Source organism: Rhinatrema bivittatum, chromosome 11, assembly GCF_901001135.1.
Source record: "Rhinatrema bivittatum chromosome 11, aRhiBiv1.1, whole genome shotgun sequence".
Classification (NCBI taxonomy): Eukaryota; Metazoa; Chordata; class Amphibia; order Gymnophiona; family Rhinatrematidae; genus Rhinatrema; species Rhinatrema bivittatum.
The window spans coordinates 18,478,981-18,503,606 of record NC_042625.1 but is presented as its reverse complement, the minus strand read 5'-3'; the positions used below and the strand labels follow the sequence as shown (position 1 = coordinate 18,503,606).

At 42.8% G+C, this 24,626-nt stretch overlaps 1 protein-coding gene across 4 annotated transcripts in view; it reads left to right on the top strand.

Annotated features, from left to right (window-relative positions):
- GRK3 (G protein-coupled receptor kinase 3) overlaps positions 1 to 24,626 on the top strand; it is a 551,671-nt gene that overhangs the window by 477,639 nt on the left and 49,406 nt on the right. For all 4 annotated transcript variants that reach the window (XM_029620117.1, XM_029620115.1, XM_029620116.1 and 1 more), the window contains 2 exons: positions 10,012 to 10,090; positions 22,250 to 22,380. In XM_029620117.1, coding sequence (XP_029475977.1) covers positions 10,012 to 10,090; positions 22,250 to 22,380 — 210 coding nt within the window. The remainder of the gene's footprint in view (positions 1 to 10,011; positions 10,091 to 22,249; positions 22,381 to 24,626) is intronic.

The window sequence follows — 24,626 nt, the reverse complement described above, 5'->3', positions numbered from 1 at the left end:
CTGGCTACTGCAAGGAGGGCTAATTTCTGGAAGCGCATTATTATTGGTTGTCATTAACTGGGCAAATCTCTATTTACCTAGGTAAACAATTCTGAACATTTTCCTCAGAAGGTCTATTTTTTGTACTGCTGTTTGAGGGTGATTTTTCATCCTTGCTGGAAAAATCTTCTCTCATTATCTGTCATTTCTTTAATGGAGCGCTGAGCTTCTCTGTCTATTTTTGAGAAATATGCTCCAGAATGCAGAGCCGGTAAAGTGCCTTTATATTTATATCCATAATTCAATTGAAATGGAAATCGGATTAGTTGCAGTTATGTGTAGACATTTCCAGTAGTCCAAAGTAACAGTCACAGCCAAGGATAATTTCAGTCTTTTATTTCAGTCTGTGGCCTCTGCCGTTACATTTCAGCTGCATCGACTTATGGCTTGCCAAAAGATTGCTTTGGAATGTTTTGCAAGCATGATTTCAATAATTTAGATTTATTGTATTTCTCTGCTTCTATCATTAGTGGTGTCCACAGCTCCATATAATGTATTCTAACACAGTTGCAGGCTGTATACTGTAGTAAAGATGCATTTATTGAAGCCTTCAAAATACTCAGTAAAGGTCAGCAGAGATCACAGAGACACTGACAACAATAAAGTGTTGCCAGAGCTTATCACAAAAACTCAAATATAAGATTTAAGAGGCTGCAGCATTGTCAGATATGGAGACGAGCTTGAGAGGAAAAAATAGAGGTGATTAGATTAATAAGTACTTAGAATGGCTAAAATGCCCACTGGATCAATGGCAGAGATGCTATTTATTTGCTATCATGCAAAGAGCTGGATTCAATTCCCAGGCCTGGCTTCAACTTCTTAGACTTGTCAGGGCTGGGGATACTCTGGAGACAGCGTGCAGTGCCCTAGGTCTGGGAGTGGGGGAGTTCCACCCCTTGTGCAATAGTGACACCAAATGGTCAAACTCAATGTGCATGCATGCTGGGTTCCAGAAGGAAGCCTCAGTCTGTGGTCCCTGGCATGGGGATTGTCACTGCAGTGCTGGAGCTAAATAAAAAGTGGCAGAGAAGTTAAAGGTGGCAAAAACATCACTGGATAGTTGCAAATGAAGGTTATAGCACCACAACCACAGAAGGAGCAGATTCTAATTCAGCTATAAGCCTAGAAGAGGAGGAGCAAAATGCAGTCAGAAGATGTTTTATCAACCTAATAAATGAAGGTTGACCGACGTGCCGCAAATGCGCAGTAGAGAGCAGCTCTACTGCGCATGTGCGGGCGAGCACGTTGGTCTTAGGCAGCGTCAGGAAAAAAAAATATGGTGGTGGCGGTGGCGGCAGCGGGCGGCGGCAGCAGGCGGTAGCGGCGGCAGGCGGCGGGCGGCGGTCAGTAGCGAGGGAGGGAGGAGAGAGAGGGAGGGAGGGAGTGGGAGGGACGGAGAGAGGGAGTGGGGAGGGAGTGACTGAGTGAGAGGGAGGGGACTGAGTGGGAGGGAGGGAGGGATTGAGTGAGGGGGAGGGACTGGGAGGGAGGGACTGAGTGAGGGGGAGGGAGGGACTGAGTGAGAGTGAGGGAGGAGTGGGTGAGTGTGTGGGAGGGAGGTAGGGGGGTGGGGAAGAGTGAGGGGAGAGGGAGAATGAGGGAGAGGTGAGAGACAGGGATGTGAGTAAGTGGAAGGGGGAGAGGGAGAATGAGGGAGAGGTGAGAGACAGGGATGTGAGTAAGTGGAAGGGGGAGAGGGAGAATGAGGGAGAGGTGAGAGACAGGGATGTGAGTAAGTGGAAGGGTAAGAAGTTGTGGAGCAGAGAAAAAGGGAGTGGAGGAGGGCTGAGGGGGAGGGGATGGGATTGAGAGAGGGTGGGGAGTGACTGAGGGAAGGGGAGAGAGAGGGGAGAGAGGTGGGAGTGACTGAGGGAAGGGGAGGGAGGTGAGAGTGAGGGGAAGAAGGCAGTGGGAGACAGAGGGTGAGTAAGACTGAGTGGAGGAAAGGGGAGGAGTGAACGAGGGGAAGGGGGAGAGAGGGAGAAAAAGTGTAGAAGGGTGCTGTGTTAGAAAATGGACTGAAAACAAAATGTAATGTAGCCCGTTTTAACGGGCTTAACGGCTTGTATTACATATTGAGGTTAATATTCAAAGCCATTTAGCTGAATTACACCACAGTTATCCATCTAAATAGCTAGTTTTGATTATTCCTCTTTCTTATCTGTATAAAAGTTATGCACATTTATATAGCTAATATTAGGAGCCAGATAAGTTATTTGCCTAACTCTAGATAGCCAAAGAACAGGTCTAAATGAATCCAGTAACGTGCTCCCAGATAATTTTAGTTGTAACCAGCTTTATCAAAAGAATATTAAAAATCAAAAAAGAAAAGGTTGCGGGCCTACTGGTCCTAACATATTTATTTGTTTATTTTTATATACCGATATTTGTGATAGCTTCATACCGGTTTACATCATGTATACAAATAATAACAGATTAAATATACATAAAATGAAAGTGATAAAATTAAATAAACAAACATTGTAAATAAAATATGTAATCTATTCTAAAAATAAAACAGAAAATCATAAGATTATAATAAAAGACATATTCCTCTTCCTCCTTTTGACCTATGGTCCAGTTGTTTGGCTTTGCTGGGTCAAAGCTGCAGCCCCCCCTCTCGCCGAGCCCCCTCCAAGAGCTTGAAAAATCTAAGCACTGGGGCCAATCCTGGTCTCAGTCACTCCCCCTTCCCCTTCCACCCCCTCTCCTGGATCAATATTTTAAAAATTTTATAAGCCCCAGGGCATTCCCCCCCCCCCCCTCCACCACCCCCCTCACTCATCCCAACCCTTACCCTTCCACCCTCCCAGTACCTTAGTCTTTTTTCATCTTCAACACAGAACGCAGTAGCGGCCTATCATGACCCAGGCCCGGTGCTTCTAGCATGGCTCTCTAGAAGCACTGCTCTAGCAACAAGAGAAGCACTCATCCCTTGTCCCAGTAGCCTGCTACTGAGATCTGAGCTGAAGATTAAAGTCTGAGAGGGTAAGGATTGAGGGGGCAGGCTCTAAAGCTTACAAACATTTTACAAATTTTGATGGGATCCAAAGGCAGTGGAGGAGGGGGAGAAACCAGGACTGGTCCTGGCACTTAGATGGAAGGAACTTGGCAGTTGGCTTCAGCCTTGGCCCATTAGGCCTGAACATATGGACCTCAGGTGAGAGGAAGGAGGGGACATAGAGGGCCAGTAGGCCTGCAATCTTTTTTTTTTTTTTTTTTAAAGCCCCCACTTCACCACTTAAGATTACAGTTCTCTGCTAATTATAGCTAGATAATTTCATTCCTAATCGTTCATATTCAAAAGAATATCTGGTTATGTTTAGAGTTATCTGGCTACAGTTAGCTGGATTAATTTAATTGGGGATATTCATTGGGATAAGGGCAAGTTATCCGGCTAACTTGTCTGCTTGCCGGCTTATTGAATATTACCCCTGTTCCTATTTTATAATCATATAACAGTAATACTCTATGAAGGATAAATTGAATCCAGAATCAGCACATGCCAACATAATAGTACAGGGTCTGAAATGGTACCTAACAAAACTTCTTATCCTTCCATAGTCAGAGACTATGAGAGTCGTGTTCAAGTATTAAGAATTAGAAATCTTGCGTGTACCAAAGATTTTTTTTTTTTGCAGAAAGGCAGAAGGTGCGAGACCTTCGAGGCTCTCTTTAATAGGAACCATTACCAGATACTTAGAGCAGAAGATTTAAAGGATAACTTTCAAACAACTGTGAATGGCGGCATGTATGCATATATATGGCAGCATGTTGATATACAATAGGATTTTATAACCCAACTTGTCACAGAATACATGTATCTCTACCCCGCAATATACGTGCATATGTATGCTTATGCCCGAATGCACGCAGTGCATTGAAAGTGAGTATTTCAATGCATTGAACGCATGTACTTTTCCTCCCTAGTTTAAAAATATATGCACATGTTATGGCCGCCGACTGCAGGGGTCCGCGACCAGGGCCGGCCACCTACTGACGCAGATGGGCGGCTTATGGAAGTGCCGGCAGGAGCTAGCAGCTGTCCCAGACGCTATCTTCGCAGCCGTCCCAGCCGCCGCTGATTTGGCCGCGTCCCAGCCTGCCTTCTTCCTGGTTGCTGACTCCTCCCCTGCAGGGCCTCCCTAGAGCCGCGCGCGCGGCAGAGCTTAGATATCTAAAGGGGCCATGACAGGAAATAGTCATGGCTCCTTCCTGTGGACTCCTCCTACCTGTTTGCTATTTAAGGTAAGTTTTGCTCCTCAGACCCTGCCTTGGTTTCTCGGCTTCTGGTTCCATGTTGTTCCTGATACTGAGTTCCTGTTCTTGTTTCCGGAGCTCCGCTGCCTGCCCTCCTCGGACCTGCTCCTGTCGTCCTGTCTGGTTCCTGCTTCCGCTCCCTTCCTCGGACAGTTCTTCTGGCTCCAACCCCTGGACCGGCTTCCGACCATTCTTCTGGCTCCAACCCCTGGACCGGCTTCCGACCATTCTTCTGGCTCTCATGTCTGGACCGGCTTCCGACCTCCCTCAGGTTTTTGACCTCAGACTGTACATTGACTTTTCTCCTGCCTTCAAGGAAGTCCACCTAAGTCCAGCTGGCCCCACGTACTCAAGGGCTCAACCCGGGGGGAATGGGGCTGGTATTGGTGAAGCCCCAGCCGGCCCTCGCTTCAGTACAGCCTCACCTTCTGACGGTAGGGACCTGTGAGAGTCTTCTCTCTCAGTTAGCGCCAACTCTACCTCAGACTAAGGATCCACCTCTCAGAATCATAACAGCACATATATTTTACATGTGAAAATAAAGTAGGACATTCATGTAAATCAGTATATTTGGTGTGTTGTGTTTAATAAAAAAAAAATAGAAATAAAACATGCTCACATGATTAACATTAACAGTTTTATCAATTTCTCGGCCCAGTCTTTCTGCAACTGGACTCCCCAGTTCACCTAGACCTCCAACCACCCAAAAGTACACAATAAACATGTTTAATATAACTTTCACAAGATAATTAGCAGGTGTAAAATGGCGTAAGTTGACAGATCTTGTGTGCATGTCTTTTAAAATAGCAAATTACATGTATAAATGTTGGCCCCTGCCCCAGAATGCCCTTAGACAGTGCCTTTTTTAAGCCTGTCTATGTGTGCACAAAAGCAAAAATATGCATTTATGAGTGGCGTTTATAAAATAGCATGGAGGTGAGTAGATGCGACCGTATATGTTCAGTTTAATGCACATCACTGAAAATTCACCCCTTCATGAATAATATGTTGTGATAAAAAGCAAAATTAAATCTGCTAAACCTGTTTATAGAACGTCAGATTGGAAAGTAGTGAATAGAATTCTTATGCTAAGCAGTTGAATAAAATGTTTGGGAACTTGTTTTCTGTTTAGAGACTCTGTAGTATACAGCCCAGCAATGCCAATTTCCAAGTTCTAGGAATGCTGTCAGTAACATAAATTATGCTCACAATAATTATTGAATTTAAATTGGATTTATAATTTGGGCTCAGTAATCCCACGTGCTTTTCAGTTGGAAAGGATTTATCTACTGTAGTTTTGTTCTTGACCTATTGGATAATAAGGACTGAATACATGCAGTGATAATTGTTTGAAAAAAATAGCATGCTTGAACATAATTAATTTTATTCTAAGGCAAATTCTTTAGCCTCAATTATTTGCTAAATATTCTAACAAAACCTACTATTTTCAATTGTTTCACTATTAAATAATTGTGACTGAAGAAGTCATAGTAGGATTTTATTGGGTTTTGCCGCTTATTGCATTACTATATTACTGATAGTAATTGAGAGAGGATTCACTGACAAACTTTTTTTTTGTTAATAATCGATGAAGAAATATAATTTCTACCTGTATAAAAACATTGTGATTCAGAAGGTTTGTGAAAAAATGTAAATCCCTCTTTTGGATTTTCATCCAACCTCTGCTTTGAGTTCCGTAACACACTCTTGGCTTCATTATGTATTCCTGAGCTCATTATCCCATTTCCCGAGGTGGAGACTTGGTCACTTAAAGAACAATTTTCAAAAGGGCTTTTTCTACTTCTGCATTTTCCCTTTGAGAACTGGTGCAAAGTCCACATGTAAAAGTATCCACTTGCAACTATGCGGGCTGTTTTGAAACCTCCCTCCCCCCCCCCCCCCCCCCCCCCCCCCACACACACTTTAATGTCACCAATATCTACAATTGGTTGAAGGAAACCGACAGATCATGCTCTCACTGTGATGTTAGCCCAAACTAAGGGAATACGCTAAAAACGCTTGTTCACATTTCATTCCTCACACTCCCTCATTTAATTATGTATGTACATGGCCCAAACCGATTAAAAGCACTTATGTGGTCAAACTCTTTAGGAAACAATAGAGGAAAATCCCAGTAGCAACTTTCACAGTGCAGAGAAAAAGAAGTGGCCAATGTTCTCCAACCTAAAATAATGATCCTTGCAATTATCTTTCTGCATTAATTCTGTATTGTTCCACGTGTACACGGGGATGCTGCTAGTTTTCCTTTTTAAAATCATTATGACTTTTAAAAACCTTAATAATGCAATTCAGTGAAACAAGGAATTACAGCACAGAAATCAGTATTCAAAAGCATGCTGAGCAGATAAGTTTAGCAGCTTAGGTTATCCTTAGGATCATTTTCACACCGAACCTGAATATTCACCTCAGTCTTGCTGATGGAAATTTGACTGGCTAAATTTATTATGGCTAAGAGTTTCAGATAAACTTAGCCGGGTAGTGCTGGAATTCAGGGACTGATCTGCTACGCTCCCATAAAAAAAAATAAAAGCCAAAGTACGCTCTCCCTTCCTTTCACCTGCACCCAGTAACAAAAATAAAAATCTGTGCCGACCCCTTTCCCTTCCAGATAATGCTTGTACCACAGGGAGGGCGGGAGGGGATGCGCTTCCCAGCCAGCGCACTCCTTTTATGCCTGCTTGACATCCTAAAGAGGGAGGGAAGAAGGAATCTCCTGCTGGAAGGGGTTTGTGCAACGTGAAGATTTCAGGGGGAGGGGAGGGGGGGGAGGAAGGAAAGGGCATCGGCCCATCAGCTGGTATTATTTTGGAAAACATTGACTGAGTGTAATTTATTGGGCCTAACCTCACCCCAGACACTGCCTCTTTTCCCCATGTTGAGAGTGGGGCAGTTTTCAAAGAGGTTTTCTTTCCATGGGTAAATGCCCGTTTACCTGTGGAAATCCCTTTTGAAAATGGCCCTTTAATGAAGAATTATGAAACCACAGAATTTACAAGTATTGCAGAAATATAAACATTGGGGAGGAAAGGTCACTCAGCACAGGAAGTCTGCACTTTTTTAATATCCTGTTTGCTTCCTCATCTCTTTTCTTTTCAAATTAATTCTCTAACGGCCTGCTGTTCTAATGGGTTTTCCGTACTCTGAGGTGCTAAAATGTCGCGTAATGTGCTAAACCATTTAGCACAGTCACTAAAAAATTAGCTTCCGTAGTATACCCACATTAATGTTTGTGCTAACCCAAGATGTATAGGGGCCCCTACCCTATCTGCCTGATCACTAAATAGTATGTTGACATTATATATGCTAAAGTGAGCATGCACAATCCTCTTTTTCTCATGGCTCAGCCCCCCTTGCTGCAAAGTAAGCCTGGCACATGGGACTGGTTATCAGTCCTGAAGGCAGACATCGGAGAGCATCTGGATCCCAAGAGAAAGACACCTTGAGACGAGGGAAAAACAGACCACATGCATAGACTTCAGAAGTCTGCCAATGAGCTAAAGAGGTGGAGGAAGAGGAAAGCGTAGAAGAAATGAAACTCATCCTGGAGACTGTGCCACACGCACCCAGTATGACCAACCCATACTGTTACACAGCCAGGAAAGTCTGGCGCTAGAAGGTGCTTCGGCCAGCCCTGGCTCGTCCATCTCATGGATACCGTGGAGCAGGGGCGGCGCATCCCATTAGGCGAACTAGGTGGTTGCCTCGGGCGCCGACCCGTAGGGGGCGCCGAAGAGCAGCCACGTGGGGCCGCGAGCGAAGCCTATCCCGCTTGCAGCAAAGATGAGCAAAGCACGAGGCTGGCTTGGACATACAAAGAGGAGCCTGGGGAGGCGGATGGGTGGGTCCCCAGGAATAAAGAGTCTGGCTATAGCGGTGTGACCGGGGGGTGCGAGGCAGAAGGTTTGCCTAGGGCACCTAATACCCTTGCACCGGCCCCGCCATGGAGGGAAATCTGCCCTGCCTTGGGCTTCCCTGATTCCAGTGCTTTTTCTGGGCCTTTACCTCAGTGGGGTCCTGCCAGGGCAATCTCCATGTATTGGGGATTGGAGGATTTGCAGTTGCAGCTTGATTCAGACTGCAACAACAAGAAGGATACAGTCTGGAAGGGGCTCAAACCTTTAAGAAAAGAACTCTGCAGTCAAACAGAAAGAAGTGTTGACTTTGCAGAAATCTGTTACAGCTCAAGACTCAGAAACCTGCAGTTTTTTGAAACTGACCAACGCAGGGCAAGCATTGGCTATCATAATCATGACATTTCATAAGACTTTGCGGAATGGCTCTTTATTAGAGATCCACATACCATTATTTCTTATATATTGTGAAGCATACGCAGATGTTTCAAAAACGCTTCTCCTGTGTTAACCTTTTCTTTGAAAAGACATGTTCATTGTGTGAATAAATGGGGATTTGAGTAGGATGGTCTAAAGTATTTATTGGTGTCTTTTTCTTTTCCAACAAGAAGAGCTGGAAGATTTATAATAGTGCAAGAGCCTGAGGGTTAATGTTTACATTTATCGCTTGTACACGACCTTCATCTTTCAGCCATAATGCTTGTTGGCAGCCGAGCCCTTTCAAGAGCAAGCAAATTAAAATCTCAATATCTTGTTCAAGGCAGGTTTTAAAATTTAGGTCGTAGTGAGTGCATGCTAAATAGTGCTTATATGAGAGCATACAATGCTATTACCACATTACCATTAAATGTGGTAAATTATATGAGAGCATACCATGCTATTACCATATTACCATTAAAGCCTAATATGCATGTATCATTCCTTCATTATTATCAACATGTGCACCAATTTTAGTGCTTATATGCTAACATCTTCTGGGACCAGTGCTTAGTGCGCCCACTGCTTTAGTTGCATAGGTCTCTTTGTGTCTATGGGAACAATGCTTAGTAGATCTACATTTTGAGCTCCAGTAAATATCCGACTTCATTGGGACAGCCTCTGACCCAGACCTCAACATTATTTCGGGATCAGACACTTGAAGACTTTGTTTTGGTGCATTTTTATGCATGTACAAGGTATGTTTTTCCATCTGTCTGGGCTCAAACAATTTTGCGAAATGTAAAATATATTAAAATGCATAAATGAAATGCATACTTTCCGCTTAGGATCCAATATTTCAGCTGTGTAACAGTTTTCAACACATTTTTCATGAATGTTCATGATTGCCTCACATCTCTGCCTTGCTTGTGTTGGCCTCAGCAGGCATGTGCTATGTGGTTAACAATATCCACAAATCACTGATGCATCTTGAAATGTCTAGATAGTTGGAAGGACCCTGAATAACCTTTGTAACTGAAATTCACCCATCTGTAGCATGTAAGTGAGTCTGAAAATTAGGCTCGGGGATGGAATCTAACACATTCTATAGGATGATGAAATCTACCAGGAAGCCTGAAACAAGAGCAAAGACCTACTTTTCTGAAAAAAATGTCAGTTGGAGTTACATGAATGAAATATAGTTCATACTGATGGCTTCTCTCTTATCCTCCATTAAAATGCAAATAAATGTACGTGTAGTGTGGAATAATTACCCAAATAGAGGGTGGGCAATTTTGAGACAGCCTATCCGGGTAAATTGCTTTTGAAAATTGCCCTTATTGTGTTACCTGTTTATAGAAAATAAATGTAATGCATAATCTTTATGGTAATTCAGAACATTATTTTTATTATTTTTTTTCAGGACTGTCCTTTCATAGTTTGTATGACCTATGCCTTCCACACACCAGACAAGCTCTGCTTCATCCTGGACCTCATGAATGGTAAGCAAGCCCAAAAGAAATGACAACAGTATAAAATGGCATTGTGAAATCTGGTCAGCGGATGGTGAACTGTATAATTCCAGCAGCACGATCTTATAGGCTAATCAGCTTAAGTTGCTTCTTTTGGACAAGCTCTATTTCAAATGTGCTTGCCACATGTGTTTACCTTACTGAGGGGCCGATGCAATAATCTTCGCGGAAAGCGGGCGCTGACTTTTCGGAGCCCGCTTTCTTAACGCACACATGGTGCCTGCAAGGGGGGGCGCCATGCAATATGTAAATTAAGGGGTCACGCTAGGAAGGTAAACTCGGCGTCGGTTTTCATAACCAGCCGTCTGCCAGTGATGAAAATGGCCGCCGATAAACGGCTGATTTCATTACTGGCAGACGGCCGGTTATGAAAAACAAGGCCGAGTTTACCGGCGTCAGTCTTCATAATGCGGCAGTCTGCCGAATTATTTTTTATTTTTTTACTTTAAAAAAGAACAGAAAAGCAGTTTTTTCTGCTTTTCTGTACTTCTTTTCAATGCGCTCAGCTATTAACGCCTGCTCCAGGCAGGCGTTAATACCTGAGCGATAAATGTGCGTCTGAGGTGCACATTTATCTTTTTGCATTTGGAGTGAATGAGTAATAGCCTCATTCACATGCATTCCACCTCCCAGCCTACTCTAAACAGCTATGATTTCTAGTGAGGCTCCTAGATCTCCTGAGTAGGCTGCCAGACCGACCTAGCTATGTGAGCACTTGTGTTTCTGCTCTCCCATCCTTGAGACTCCATACCCATGCCAATCTCATGCCTCCCTACCCCTCCCTGTATCCTCTTCCCTTCCCACTGAGATCCCTTTTCCCTCATCTAAAAACAGACAAAAAAGAGCAAAATAAATTATCCAGACACATAAAAATCAGAAAACAACTATTTTATAAAGAAGATTAAATGTATTCAGTGTGCAAATATATGCAAATTTATGCAACATGTGCCACAGTTTTCCCATTGAATTTCAGAACATTTGGAACAGGAGTTTCTAATTCTTGTTGCAGGATCTACCACTGAGCTGCCACAGGAAATTAGGAGCTATACCTTTAATATGTAGGTTGCTAGTTCAAGTTTGACACAGGTCTTTAATGACCAAATTGCATTAGTATCTGAAGTCTCCTCGGCACCCTTTACAACATGAGTTGTTGGGGTCAGTACAGGTCCAAGTGGAAAGATGTCCAAAAAAACCCTCTCTAATTGCCACCTTACTAGCCACCTCTGCAAAGATCAATAAGGGTATGCTGGCTGAATTATCCTCTTATCCATAGTGGTGCTCCTTCATGAGCAGGGCTGAGTCACACTGTGGAGAAATGTGCAGTCACCACGGCCTGTGCTGTACCTTTTCTGTGGCTACATGAAGGGCTTTGATTTCTGTGCTGCCAGCCCTGCACCTTTCGTGAACACTATAAATATAATAGATGAACTAATTAAAAAAAAAAGAGAACAGCTTGTCATGGCAAGTCAAGATAATGTTGCCCTCACATAAAATAAAACACGATGGCAGACTTTCAAGGGTGAAGCCATACTGGTTTTAGAGAAACCAGGAAAGCGTCCGGCCACAACCTGTTTCACACTGACATTCTGCTACAGCAACTCTCCCAGTAGTCTCTACCTGTCCCGAAGAGTCACAATTCTTCATGGAGGATGGATTTTGCTGCAAAAGGTCATGCTGTATATAGCAATAACTTTGGAAAACGTGAATTACGTGACTCTAGATGCCGGTGCTCTGTGATAAGGGTTCTAAGGTTTTGTTTGAAGGCAAGTAAAAAGAAAACGCAAAGCCTGATGGTCTCTGAACTTAAAAGTAAATTTGGGATCTGTTGACATGAAAAGCACTGTTTCTTTTCTCATTTTTGTTCAGGCTTAAACCCTCCCTTACTGACCATTCACATAGTTTTCATAAAAGTTCATAATTTAATTGCCTTTTAAAGAAATGCAAGGTCTGTGGTTTTTAGGGACGAATTTTCAAAGACAAGGATAGTGGGCACTTTCTACCAGCAGAGTTTGAAGCAGTTTAAAAGGAGAAAGTGCTTTCCAGGGGCATTGCTAGGCACTTCACATATCTGGGGTATGGGCCCATAGGTCGCCCAGGGTTGTCCACTTTTCCATAGACCAAGACCGGGGGGGGAGGGAAGAATCTAAGCACCTGATTCTCCCCTCTTTTGCATACATTTACCACCATTGCCCCTGAGTTGGCCTCATCTCTCTCGTCCGCCTGTTCTTTCTATTCTAGCATCCTCAGGACTGTGGCAATGAACAATCTAACAAAGGATCAACAGGGCCACCAATGATGAGTGATGCGCTCTTGATTCAACATGAAACAATATGAGAATGACAGAGCATAATCTGCATTCAGTTGTGTGTATTATGGGTGCATTCCTCATTTTTCCTAATGCTATGGAACTATTATGTGTGCATCAATCATCCACACTCTTCACTGACCTCTTCTTAAGGTGCTCCTCTAACAGCTGGCTGAGGGACCCAGACACAGCATAGAATAGCACACAGCCACTTACATACAGTTTTGGGTTAAGTATTGTACACATTTTAAAATTGTGTTGTCTTTAATTTGATCCTGAAAACAAAATGACAATGAATCTGAAAAAAAACTGCATTACAATTGTAGTATAGTCAACCTCTCATCAGGTCTCATCGGGTCTCGCTAGAGCAGTGGTTCTCAACCCTGTCCTGGGGACCCCCCCAGCCAGTCAGGTTTTCAGGATATCCACAATGAATATGCATGAGAGAAAATTTGCATGTTATGGAGGCAGTGTATGCAAATTTTCTCTCATGCATATTCATTGTGGACATCCTGAAAACCCGACTGGCTGGGGGGTCCCCAGGACAGGGTTGAGAACCACTGCGCTAGAGAGATAACGTTCCTGGATGGAATAAATGATAGCTTTATGGAGCAATTGGTTCAGGAACCGACGAGAGAGGGAGCAATTTTAGATCTAATTCTCAGTGGAGCACAGGACGTGGTGAGAGAGGTAACGGTGGTGGGGCTGCTTGGCAATAATGATCATAATATGATCAAATTTGATTTAATGATTGGAAGAGGAACAGTGTGCAAATCCAAGGCTCTCGTGCTAAACTTTCAAAAGGGAAACTTTGATAAAATGAGAAAAATTATTAGAAAAAAACTGAAAGGAGCAGCTACAAAAGTAAAAAATGTCCAAGAGGCGTGGTCATTGTTAAAAAAATACCATTCTAGAAGCACAGTCCAGATGTATTCCACACATTAAGAAAGGTGGAAAGAAGGCAAAATGATTACCGGCATGGTTAAAAGGGGAGGTGAAAGAAGCTATTTTAGCCAAAAGATCTTCATTCAAAAATTGGAAGAAGGATCCAACAGAAGAAAATAGGATAAAGCATAAACATTGGCAAGTTAAATTTATTTATTTTATTTTTAATTTTTATATACCGGAATTCCTGTATGCAATACAAATCAGTCCGGTTTACAAGTAACGAAAAGGTTGCCCTGGTCTGGTAGATTAGACTGGGGTTTTTTACATAGAACATAGAACAATAACAATCAACTATTGAACATTATTACAAGGAACAGTGAAAGTAACAATAGTATTTAACAAACATATAATATTATTATAACATTATTCGTGTTCACATTTTACAAGGAACTTTGGTAGCGTAAATAGTCTGCAAGTAAATGTAAGACATTGATAAGACAGGCTAAGAGAGAATTTGAAAAGAAGTTGGCTGTAGAGGCAAAAATCCGAAGCAGAAAGCCTGTGAGGGAGTCAGTTGGACCGTTAGATGATCGAGGGGTTAAAGGGGCACTTAGAGAAGATAAGGCCATCGCGGAAAGATTAAATGATTTCTTTGCTTCGGTGTTTACTAAAGAGGATGTTGGGGAGGAACCCGTAAAGGAGAAGGTTTTCATGGGTAATGATTCAGATGGACTGAATCAAATCACGGTGAACCTAGAAGATGTGGTAGGCCTGATTGACAAACTGAAGAGTAGTAAATCATCCGGACTGGATGGTATACACCCCAGAGTTCTGAAGGAACTAAAAAATGAAATTTCAGACCTATTAGTAAAAATTTGTAACTTATCATTAAAATCATCCATTGTACCTGAAGACTAGAGGATAGCAAATGTAACCCCAATATTTAAAAAGGGCTCCAGGGGCGATCCGGGAAACTACAGACCGGTTAGCCTGACTTCAGTGCCAGGAAAAATAGTGGAAAGTGTTCTAAACATCAAAATCACAGAACATATAGAAAGACATGGTTTAATGGAACAAAGTCAGCATGGCTTTACCCAGAGCAAGTCTTGCCTCACAAATCTGCTTCACTTTTTTGAAGGAGTTAATAAACATGTGGATAAAGGTGAACCGGTAGATATAGTGTACTTGGATTTTCAGAAGGCGTTTGACAAAGTTCCTCATGAGATGCTTCTAGGAAAAGTAAAAAGTCATGGGATAGGTGGCGATGTCCTTTCGTGCATTGCAAACTGGCTAAAAGACAGGAAACAGAGAGTAGGATTAAATGGACAATTTTCTCAGTGGAAGGGAGTGGACAGTGGAGTGCCTCAGGGATCTGTATTGGGACCCTTACTTTTCAATATATTTATAAATGATCTGGAAAGAAATACGACGAGTGAGATAATCAAATTTGCAGATGACACAAAATTTTTCAGAGTAGTTAAATCACAAGCAGATTGTGATAAATTGCAGGAAGACCTTGTGAGACTGGAAAATTGGGCATCCAAATGGCAGATGAAATTTAATGTGGATAAGTGCAAAGTGATGCATATAGGGAAAAATAACCCATGTTATAATTACACAATGTTGGGTTCCATATTAAGTGCTAAGTCTATTCCATGTTACCGTTGCTAGTATAGCAGTGGCTATTTTCTAAGTCAACTTAATTAATAGCAGATAATGGACTTCTCCTCCAAGAACTTATCCAATCCTTTTTTAAACAGAGCTGTACTAACTGCACTAACTACATCCTCTGGCAAAATGTGGCATCCTCGTTAAAACTGTACTAGAGAATTAAAATATCAGTAGGAGAAGGGATTGCTAATTCAGCTTTTGTTTGCATGTGTTACCCATGTGTCCAATATATGAATATCTACTTTTTCTTATTTTGAAAAGGAATTTTTGGAAAACCCAGTTACATGGTGCAGGCACTGTGGAGCAGTACCTTTCTGTTTCGACCCCATGCACCCCTCCTGATTCTTGGCCCTTCCCTTTTTCTGTGCGATCAGGTTTCTGTCTTCACAGGTCCCATCCCCACCAGGGGAGAGAAGCATATCATCCTGCATCAGCTTCCTCTACCATTTGGGTTCAGTCTCGTGCTTTGAACCACCTGGTTTCCTATAATCTCACAGAACCTGCTGGTACAATTTAAACTGTGATGTGAAGGAGGAAAAGGAGGACCAGGGGTGGGGTGGCGAGAGACAGAACCAGGGGTAGAAAGAGGGTGCCAGATGGCATGAGGGAGTACAAAAGATCCCCTCTAATAACTTGATGCCTCTCCTAGCAATCAGCTCTGATTTGTTTCCTTGGCTAACAGCTTTGTTAATTAGAAAGTAGTAAATGCTTTACAGAGTAGGCAGACGTTCTCATCTGTTTCTTAAATGTCAAGGTTAACCAAATTAAATTGTATAAGACCAATATCAGCATTCTGTTGAAAAGATTGCACAGCTCTGGGAAAGATTAGAGTCTGGACGTCTTTTGAATTCTGTTTTGATGGGATTTTTTTTTCTCTGTAACAGTCCTAACCTTATTTATGAGATTGCTCTTCAACATTTAGCTTTTATCCCTGTAATAAAGGAATGTGGTTTGAAAGGTGACTTTCTAATAAACTTTGGTGCCTTTTAGTATGTTAAAGTCCTGTAGTTGTATAGTAGGATTTCTGTACAAATGTATTCTAGATAAAAAGGGTACACAGAGGAAGCTTTGTCAGATCACACAACTGTTAGCTCTGTAGACCCTTGGGCCGGCGCGAGTGTTGGTGACACCCCCGAGGGATGGCCCCAAGGGGGCCTCATAGCTGGGAGGTGGTTCAGGTCCAGGAGACCCAATAGGAGCTTCATCTATACCAACCCCTTTCTCCTCAGGTTGAGCGCTTGGCTGCCGGGGCCGGCAGAACTTAGGCGGGGGGTCTCCTGGTGCAGGGCGAACCAGCAGAGAAGGCGGCATCAGGAAGTCCGAGTCGAGGCAGGCTGAAGACAGAGGTGTCGTGGGTGGTTCTGAAGTCAGGGAAGGCGGAGAGCAGGCAGAACGCAGAACCAGGCCAAGGGTTCAGGGCAGGCAGCAGATTCGGAGAAGCCAGGAGCAAGCCAAGGGTCAGGACAGGCAGCAGACATGGAGAATCCAGGAAGCCAAGTCAAAGTCAGAACTGAGAAGACCATCCAAGGGGCAAGGAGCCAGGGGCAGAGGGACCACAGGCTGAGAAATGCAGGAACGCAGTAGAACATGTTGCCAAGGCAAAGAATGCTGGTCTGAGCTGGACTTAAATAACCAGGGCGTCTGATGTCATCTTCGGGGGCCGGGCTGAGGTTTCCCGTCACGGCCCCTTTAAGACGCGACAGGTGCCGTGTGCAGGAAGCCTGCCGGCGGCGGGGTTAAAGGGGCTCTTAGGGAAGATAAGGCCATTGCAGAAAGACTAAATGAATTCTTTGCTTCCGTGTTTACTAGTGAGGATGTTGGGGAGATACCAGTTCTGGAGTTGGTTTTCAGGGGTGATGAGTCAGACGAACTGAACGAAATCACTGTCAACCTGGAAGATGTAGTAGGCCAGATTGACAAACTAAAGAGTAGCAAGTCACCTGGACCGGATGGTATGCATCCCAGAGTACTAAAGGAACTCAAAAATGAAATTTCTGACCTATTAGTTAAAATTTGTAACCTATCATTAAAATCATCCATTGTACCTGAAGACTGGAGGGTGGCCAATGTAACCCCAATATTTAAAAAAGGCTCCAGGGGTGATCCGGGTAACTATAGACCAGTGAGCCTAACTTCAGTGCCGGGAAAAATAGTGGAAACTATCCTCAAGATCAAAATTGTAGAGCATATAGAAAGACATGATTTAATGGGACACAGTCAACATGGAGGGAAGTCTTGCCTAACAAACCTGCTTCATTTTTTTGAAGGGGTTAATAAACATGTGGATAAAGGTGAACCGGTAGATGTAGTGTATTTGGATTTTCAGAAGGCGTTTGACAAAGTCCCTCATGAGAGGCTTCTACGAAAACTAAAAAGTCATGGGATAGGAGGCGATGTCCTTTCGTGGATTACAAACTGGTTAAAAGACAGGAAACAGAGAGTAGGACTAAGTGGTCAATTTTCTCAGTGGAAAAGGGTAAACAGTGGAGTGCCTCAGGGATCTGTACTTGGACCGGTGCTTTTCAATATATATATCAATGATCTGGAAAGGAATACGATGAGTGACGTTATCAAATTTGCGGATGATACAAAATTATTCAGAGTAGTTAAATCACAAGCAGACTGTGATACATTACAGGAGGACCTTGCAAGACTGGAAGATTGGGCATCCAAATGGCAGATGAAATTTAATGTGGACAAGTGCAAGGTGTTGCATATAGGGAAAAATAACCCTAGCTGTAGTTACACGATGTTAGGTTCCATATTAGGAGCTACCACCCAAGAAAGAGATCTAGGCGTCATAGTAGATAATACATTGAAATCGTCAGCTCAGTGTGCTGCAGCAGTCAAAAAAGCAAATAAAATGTTAGGAATTATTAGGAAGGGAATGGTTAATAAAACGGAAAATGTCATAATGCCTCTATATCGCTCCATGGTGAGACCACACCTTGAATACTGTGTACAATTCTGGTCGCCGTATCTCAAAAAAGATATAGTTGCAATGGAGAAGGTACAGAGAAGGGCAACCAAAATGATAAAGGGGATGGAACAGCTCCCCTATGAGGAAAGGCTGAAGAGGTTAGGGCTGTACAGCTTGGAGAAGAGACGGCTGAGGGGGGATATCATAGAGGTCTTTAAGATCATGAGAGGTCTTGAACGAGTAGATGTGACTCGGTTATTTACACTTTCGAATAATAGAAGGACTAGGGGGCATTCCATGAAGTTAGCAAGTAGCACATTTAAGACTAATCGGAGAAAATTCTTTTTCACTCAACGCACAATAAATCTCTGGAATTTGTTGCCAGAGGATGTGGTTAGTGCAGTTAGTGTAGCTGGGTTCAAAAAAGGTTTGGATAAGTTTTTGGAAGAGAAGTCCATTAACTGCTATTAATCAAGTTTACTTAGGGAATAGTCACTGCTATTAATTGCATCAGTAGCATGGGATCTTCTAGGTGTTTGGGTAATTGCCAGGTTCTTGTGGCCTGGTTTGGCCTCTGTTGGAAACAGGATGCTGGGCTTGATGGACCCTTGGTCTGACCCAGCATGGCAATTTCTTATGTTCTTATGTTCTTATGGGAGGCCTGCTGCGGCCGGGACATGCAGCGGCCGTCTTGAGCTGCCGGCCGACGGGGCTTGGCGTGGGGGCCTGCTGGAGCAAGTAAGGGGAGCCAGTCGCGGGGGACCGTGGGCGGGATTCCCAACAACAACTTTATGTAAAAATTAAACATTTGGGTTAATTTTCTGACATTCTGGGGTTGTCTTGTTAGGCTACTGGCAAAATTGCTTTATTACTGGAAGTTCTTAGATATGTACTTTCTTTCCTGACAATTAGTTGACAATCTTAAAGAACAAACACCCTGTTCTCTGCTAGATCATTAGATTTCATTTGTCATGTACAGTAACTGCTTAGGAAGGTGATTTTAATGGGTAAGAAAAGAGATGCAGTCGCCATGCTGCCCTCAGAACTGTACTGCTCTAGGCGGCCACTTAGTATGCTTAGTGCTTCAACCCGCCATGGGTGCGCCAAAAGCCAGGGTCTTATGTGACATAAAATGACACTGTGTCCATTTTGTACAGCATCAGTTTGTATTATGGAAAATTATGTTAGAACATAAGAACATCCAAATATAAGAAGGGAGCAAACTGCACTCCGCAATTAATATACAATCCAAGAAGGAGTGCAAGAACAGTATAGGTCCAATAATTTCTTCATCAAAAATATATTTATTTTAATTTTAAATGTTCAAAGAAGCCACTCCGATTTTCAAAACATGTACTGCTTCAGGGGGACCCTGAAGCAGTCATTTACCTGTACATGTTTTGAAAATCGGAGTGGCTTCTTTGAACATTTAAAATTAAAATAAATTAAAATAAATATATTTTGATGAAGAAATTATTGGACCTATACTGTTCTTGCACTCCTTCTTGGATTGTAGAACATAAGAACATGCCATACTGGGTCAGACCAAGGGTCCATCAAGCCCAGCATCCTGTTTCCAACAGTGGCCAATCCAGGCCATAAGAACCTGGCAAGTACCCAAACACTAAGTCTATACCATGTTACCATTGCTATTGGCAGTGGCTATTCTCTAAGTGAACTTAATAGCAGGTAATGGACTTCTCCTCCAAGAACTTATCCAATCCTTTTTAAACATAGCCATACTAACTGCACTAACCACATCCTCTGGCAACAAATTCCAGAGTTTAATTGTGCCTTAAGTAAAAAAGAACTTTCTCTGATTAGTTTTAAATGTGCCCCATGCTAACTTCATGGAGTGCCCCCTAGTCTTTCTATTATCTGAAAGAGTAAATAACCGATTCACATCTACCCGTTCTAGACCTCTCATGATTTTAAACACCTCTATCATATCCCCCCTCAGCAGTCTCTTCTCCAAGCTAAACAGCCCTAACCTCTTTAGTCTTTCCTCATAGGGGAGCTGTTCCATCCCCTTATCATTTTGGTAGCCCTTCTCTGTACCTTCTCCATCGCAATTATATCTTTTTTGAGATGCGGCGACCAGAATTGTACACAGTATTCAAGGTGCGGTCTCACCATAGAGCGATACAGAGGCATTATGACATTTTCCGTTTTATTCATCATTCCTTTTCTAATAATTCCCAACATTCTGTTTGCTTTTTTGACTGCCGCAGCACACTGAACCGACGATTTCAATGTGTTATCCACTATGACGCCTAGATCTCTTTCTTGGGTTGTAGCACCTAATATGGAACCCAACATTGTGTAACTATAGCTTGGGTTATTTTTCCCTATATGCATCACCTTGCACTTATCCACATTAAATTTCATCTGCCATTTGGATGCCCAATTTTCCAGTCTCACAAGGTCTTCCTGCAATTTATCACAATCTGCTTGTGATTTAACTCTCTGAACAATTTTGTATCATCTGCAAATTTGATTATCTCACTCGTCGTATTTCTTTCCAGATCATTTATAAATATATTGAACAGTAAGGGTCCCAATACAGATCCCTGAGGCACTCCACTGTCCACTCCCTTCCACTGAGAAAATTGCCCATTTAATCCTACTCTCTGTTTCCTGTCTTTTAGCCAGTTTGCAATCCACGAAAGGACATCGCCACCTATCCCATGACTTTTTACTTTTCCTAGAAGCCTCTCATGAGGAACTTTGTCAAACGCCTTCTGAAAATCCAAGTATACTACATCTACCGGTTCACCTTTATCCACATGTTTATTAACTCCTTCAAAAAGGTGAAGCAGATTTGTGAGGCAAGACTTGCTGGTGGGGCAGGAGCAAGTGAAAGGAAGGCTTTGGAGGAGGCCAGAGGTGAGATGGGGCTAAATAACGGGCCATGCTGCCATAAATATTAATCTGCTGGGGAGGGAGTACAGAAAGGCATTTAACTTTGCCCTCTTGGGGCACTGGGGAGGTTTTGGAGGGGTGGGGGATGATGTCATAGGGCCTTGCGATCCTGTAGCTGGCTGGCCAGGAACATCATCAGGTACCTTACCTTCAGGATGCTCCTGGAAGAAGCTACACATCTTGATGTAGCTAAATTTCTCCAAGTAGCACAGCTCACAAGTTGGGGGGGGGGGGGGGGGGGGTTTAACAAGCTGCACTACTAGTTGGTATGGTAAAGAACTGCTTTGCATGCATTTGCATATGATGCAGGTCATAACTTTTAACTGCAAGTTAAAAGTATTGAGCTTTTAACTCACCATTTGTGTGTGCACGCTTAGCTGCAAAATCACCAAAATAATAGTCTGTGGCACCAGCAAATATCACATGTTGATTAGCAAATATCATGCGTTATTGGCCGATACCGCAAGTTATTGCAATTTAACCACTTAGTAAACAGGCACTTAAGTTTTGGAAAGCTTTGCTGGGGTACACCACAGTCCACATAAATGTGAATCCACGATGGCTGTAACACAGAGCAATAATTTATGGGTGAGTAATTGCCCTTTTCTCGTCCTCTTTTGGAATACTGTACATTAGTTAGCATAAACTAAAGGGGTAATTTTCAAATAGCCCGCAAACTTTACCTGAGTAGTTTCTCTTTGAAAATATGTGTCAAACCCCTGCACTAAATGCACCTGCTGTTTTGTGCAGGTGGCAGAGATGGGGGTAAAACATTTGGGGAACTGTCACGTGCTTGTGCAGGTTTTCCTTCCCCAGTCCAATCGTGCCCGCTCACAGTCGAGCTAAAGGTGCACATGCAGCAGAGGCCCATGTACACAAAGGAGGGTCGGGCAGTCTACACACACTCAGCAGTTTGAACCTGGCTGCCTTGCTCGGAAGACTGCCCTGCCCTCGTAAACATCGCTGGTCCTTAAGAAAACTGGAGCCTTTGTTTGATGCCTTGAATAGGACCAGAATAACAATAATCAAAAGGTGTTGTACTTCATGAGCTTTCAAAATCACATGGGTTGCTTTTTCAAATAAACTACAATCTGAAAATGTGCTTATCATTTTTATATTAAAAAAAACTGTTTAGAATTTACCTTTAAAAATATCCATTTCTGAGAAAACCCATCCCAAGTAGGAAACATGCAATAAGTATTTGTTTTGTCTTTTAATTGGACTGTTTTCCAACTACTATATATATCGCATAGTTATAAAAAAAAAATTGACTACTTACAACCTAGTAAGTAAATATCAGATTAATACAAAATGAACAATTTTTCTCAAAAATTATTATGCAACCTAGGTAAACTAGTTTGTTGAAAACCTAAGTATGTGATTAAAAGGGAGAGCTAATGCTATGCCAACTTTCTCTTTTTAGGTGGAGATTTGCACTACCATCTCTCACAGCATGGGGTGTTTTCTGAAAAGGAAATGAGGTTTTATGCTACTGAAATCATTTTGGGGTTAGAGCACATGCACAACCGATTTGTGGTATACAGAGACTTGAAGGTAAGTGGTTTTATTTACTGTGCCTGCTTCGTCACAAGTACGGTCTACATTGACTGAATATGTGCTTTGCACTTCAGTTTATATAGTCAAATTCTTTTGATGTTCTAGATATTAGTCCAGTTAGCCATATTTCAGTGCTGGATAAATGAATAGATTCACTACTAAAGGAAAGGCCAGTGGAGTATCTTGAATCAATCAGATTACAGGATCAGAGCCAGCATGGTTTTCACCAGAGGAAGATTATGGTAAACAAATCTGATCAGTTTTTCACTGAATGAGCAGAGAATTAGATCGATAGAGAGTGTACTTAGATTTCTGTAAGAGCTTTGTCACTGTTCCAGGTAGGCGGCTTGTCAAACTGAATAGCCTGGGAATCGGCCCTAAGATAATAAACTAGTGTAGTCCTTGCCACAACCTCTCGGCAACAGGGGTTTATGTGGGAGGTTATGGGCCAATGCGGCCAGGGCTGCTCTTCTTTTTGGGGGGAGGAGGGGTTTCCAATAAGGGCGTTCACTCTGGGTCCTGCACTACCGTAGTAGCCCCATCCCCAACATTTATAATTTCAGCGTTCCAGGGCCCCACTGTGGTTGATTTGCCCTGGGCCTCTCCTAAGGTTAGCCCTGATTGCAGCTTTCATGTCAGGAAAGGACAAGTCTTTCGGGAGATAAGGTCCAGTAGGAAAAACACATAACTGCCACTATAAGTGCTCAAAACAAAAGTTGATTGCAGATACAAATCACAGTGAATGCACTTTTGTTTAGTTCACAGTCCGTGCAGAAAATAAAGTTGCAAGAAATCACTGTACACCCTTTTGATAAGGAAGACCCCCTCCTTGGGCATTTCCCCGGGTAGTACCTGCAAGTCTGGGTGCGGCTGACTGGAGTCGAGGGGATCAGAAGTGGATGCTGCTTTTTAAAGAAAGACAGATGAGCCTCTGACTGATGCTTGGTGCTCCTCACTATGGCTCCAGCTAGGAAACTCCAGTCTTTACTCAACTGAAGCCATTTCTCTGAGAAGCAGGGAACTACTTCTCTCTTCCTTGTGACCTTTGATTCTTCAATAGTCCCAGTGGTGTCCTTGGACCCCAAGACAGCAAAAGGCTTCCGAATCCTGAAGACCTGGGCACCCCAACGTTGGGTCCAAGCCACTTACTGAGGACAAGAGACATTTTCTGTCCCTCCCTCCCTCCCTCTCTCTCTTGAAATCGAGACCCCTGCAGTGGAAAATCCCTGAAACCACACGAGCCCAGGAGTTTTGTCAAAGACTTCCACTCTCGTCTGACCTCGCCCTCAGGGTCTGTGGAGACTCTGAAGCTCACTAATCAGGGACAGTTTTGTGATTCCGCCCCCCCCCCCCCCAATGTCAGTATAGAAACCGCTTGCGCGAGAAGCGGCAGGGGGTGCAGGTAACCGGAGTTCATATTTAAAAAAAAGACAGGATGCAGGCAGCGCGCTGCAGTTCTCAGCCCGGGTTCGGTTCTCTCCAGCATTTTGGTATCACAGAAGAGCTACTTAATTCTGCAGATTAACAGGAAGATCTGTTGTACGATTCTCCACCATTCTCATAACTTTTGATTCTCCACAGGAAGTGGAAAAAATGAAGAATAATGTAAGAAAACTTGAGGCCTGCTCAACTGTTTGGCAGCGAAGATTTAGTGCCCAAAGTATGGTCGTGCATTTGGGATGCAGAAGCCCAATACAGCAATACTTTAATACATTATTGGGAGGGTTAGGAGGAGAGGGAAAGGGAGAATAAAGACAAGGAAATATAAAGGAAAAAAACAAAACAGACAAAAAATGAAGAGCAAAATAGCTATAGGAAAAGAAAAGCAAAAATGAAAGAAAACTAAATATATCCGGCTTTTAAAAATGTTTACTAGTGCCTACGTTTTCTGATAAGTTTTTCACCCCTGTAATGACATTTTCATTACAGCTAACATTTCACTAGGGTAAAATGCAAAAACCATAATTACAACTACTGCTTAAAAAGTAAAGCTCAGCTACATCACTTGCTGTAATTCAGCCCCTAGTGCAGTACCACATCCATATCCTTCTTGATTTGTTCATTTCATACATTTTATCTGAAAAAGCAAGAAATCAGGACCCCTTGATCCAGGGGAGTCCACCCCAGCAATTCCTTCATTAAAGAGATTTTATTTCATCTGCAGAATTATCCCGTCAGGATTTCAAGGAAATAAATATTCAGTTTACATTTCATTTTTAGTCGCAAAGGTCATTCTGAGGGTC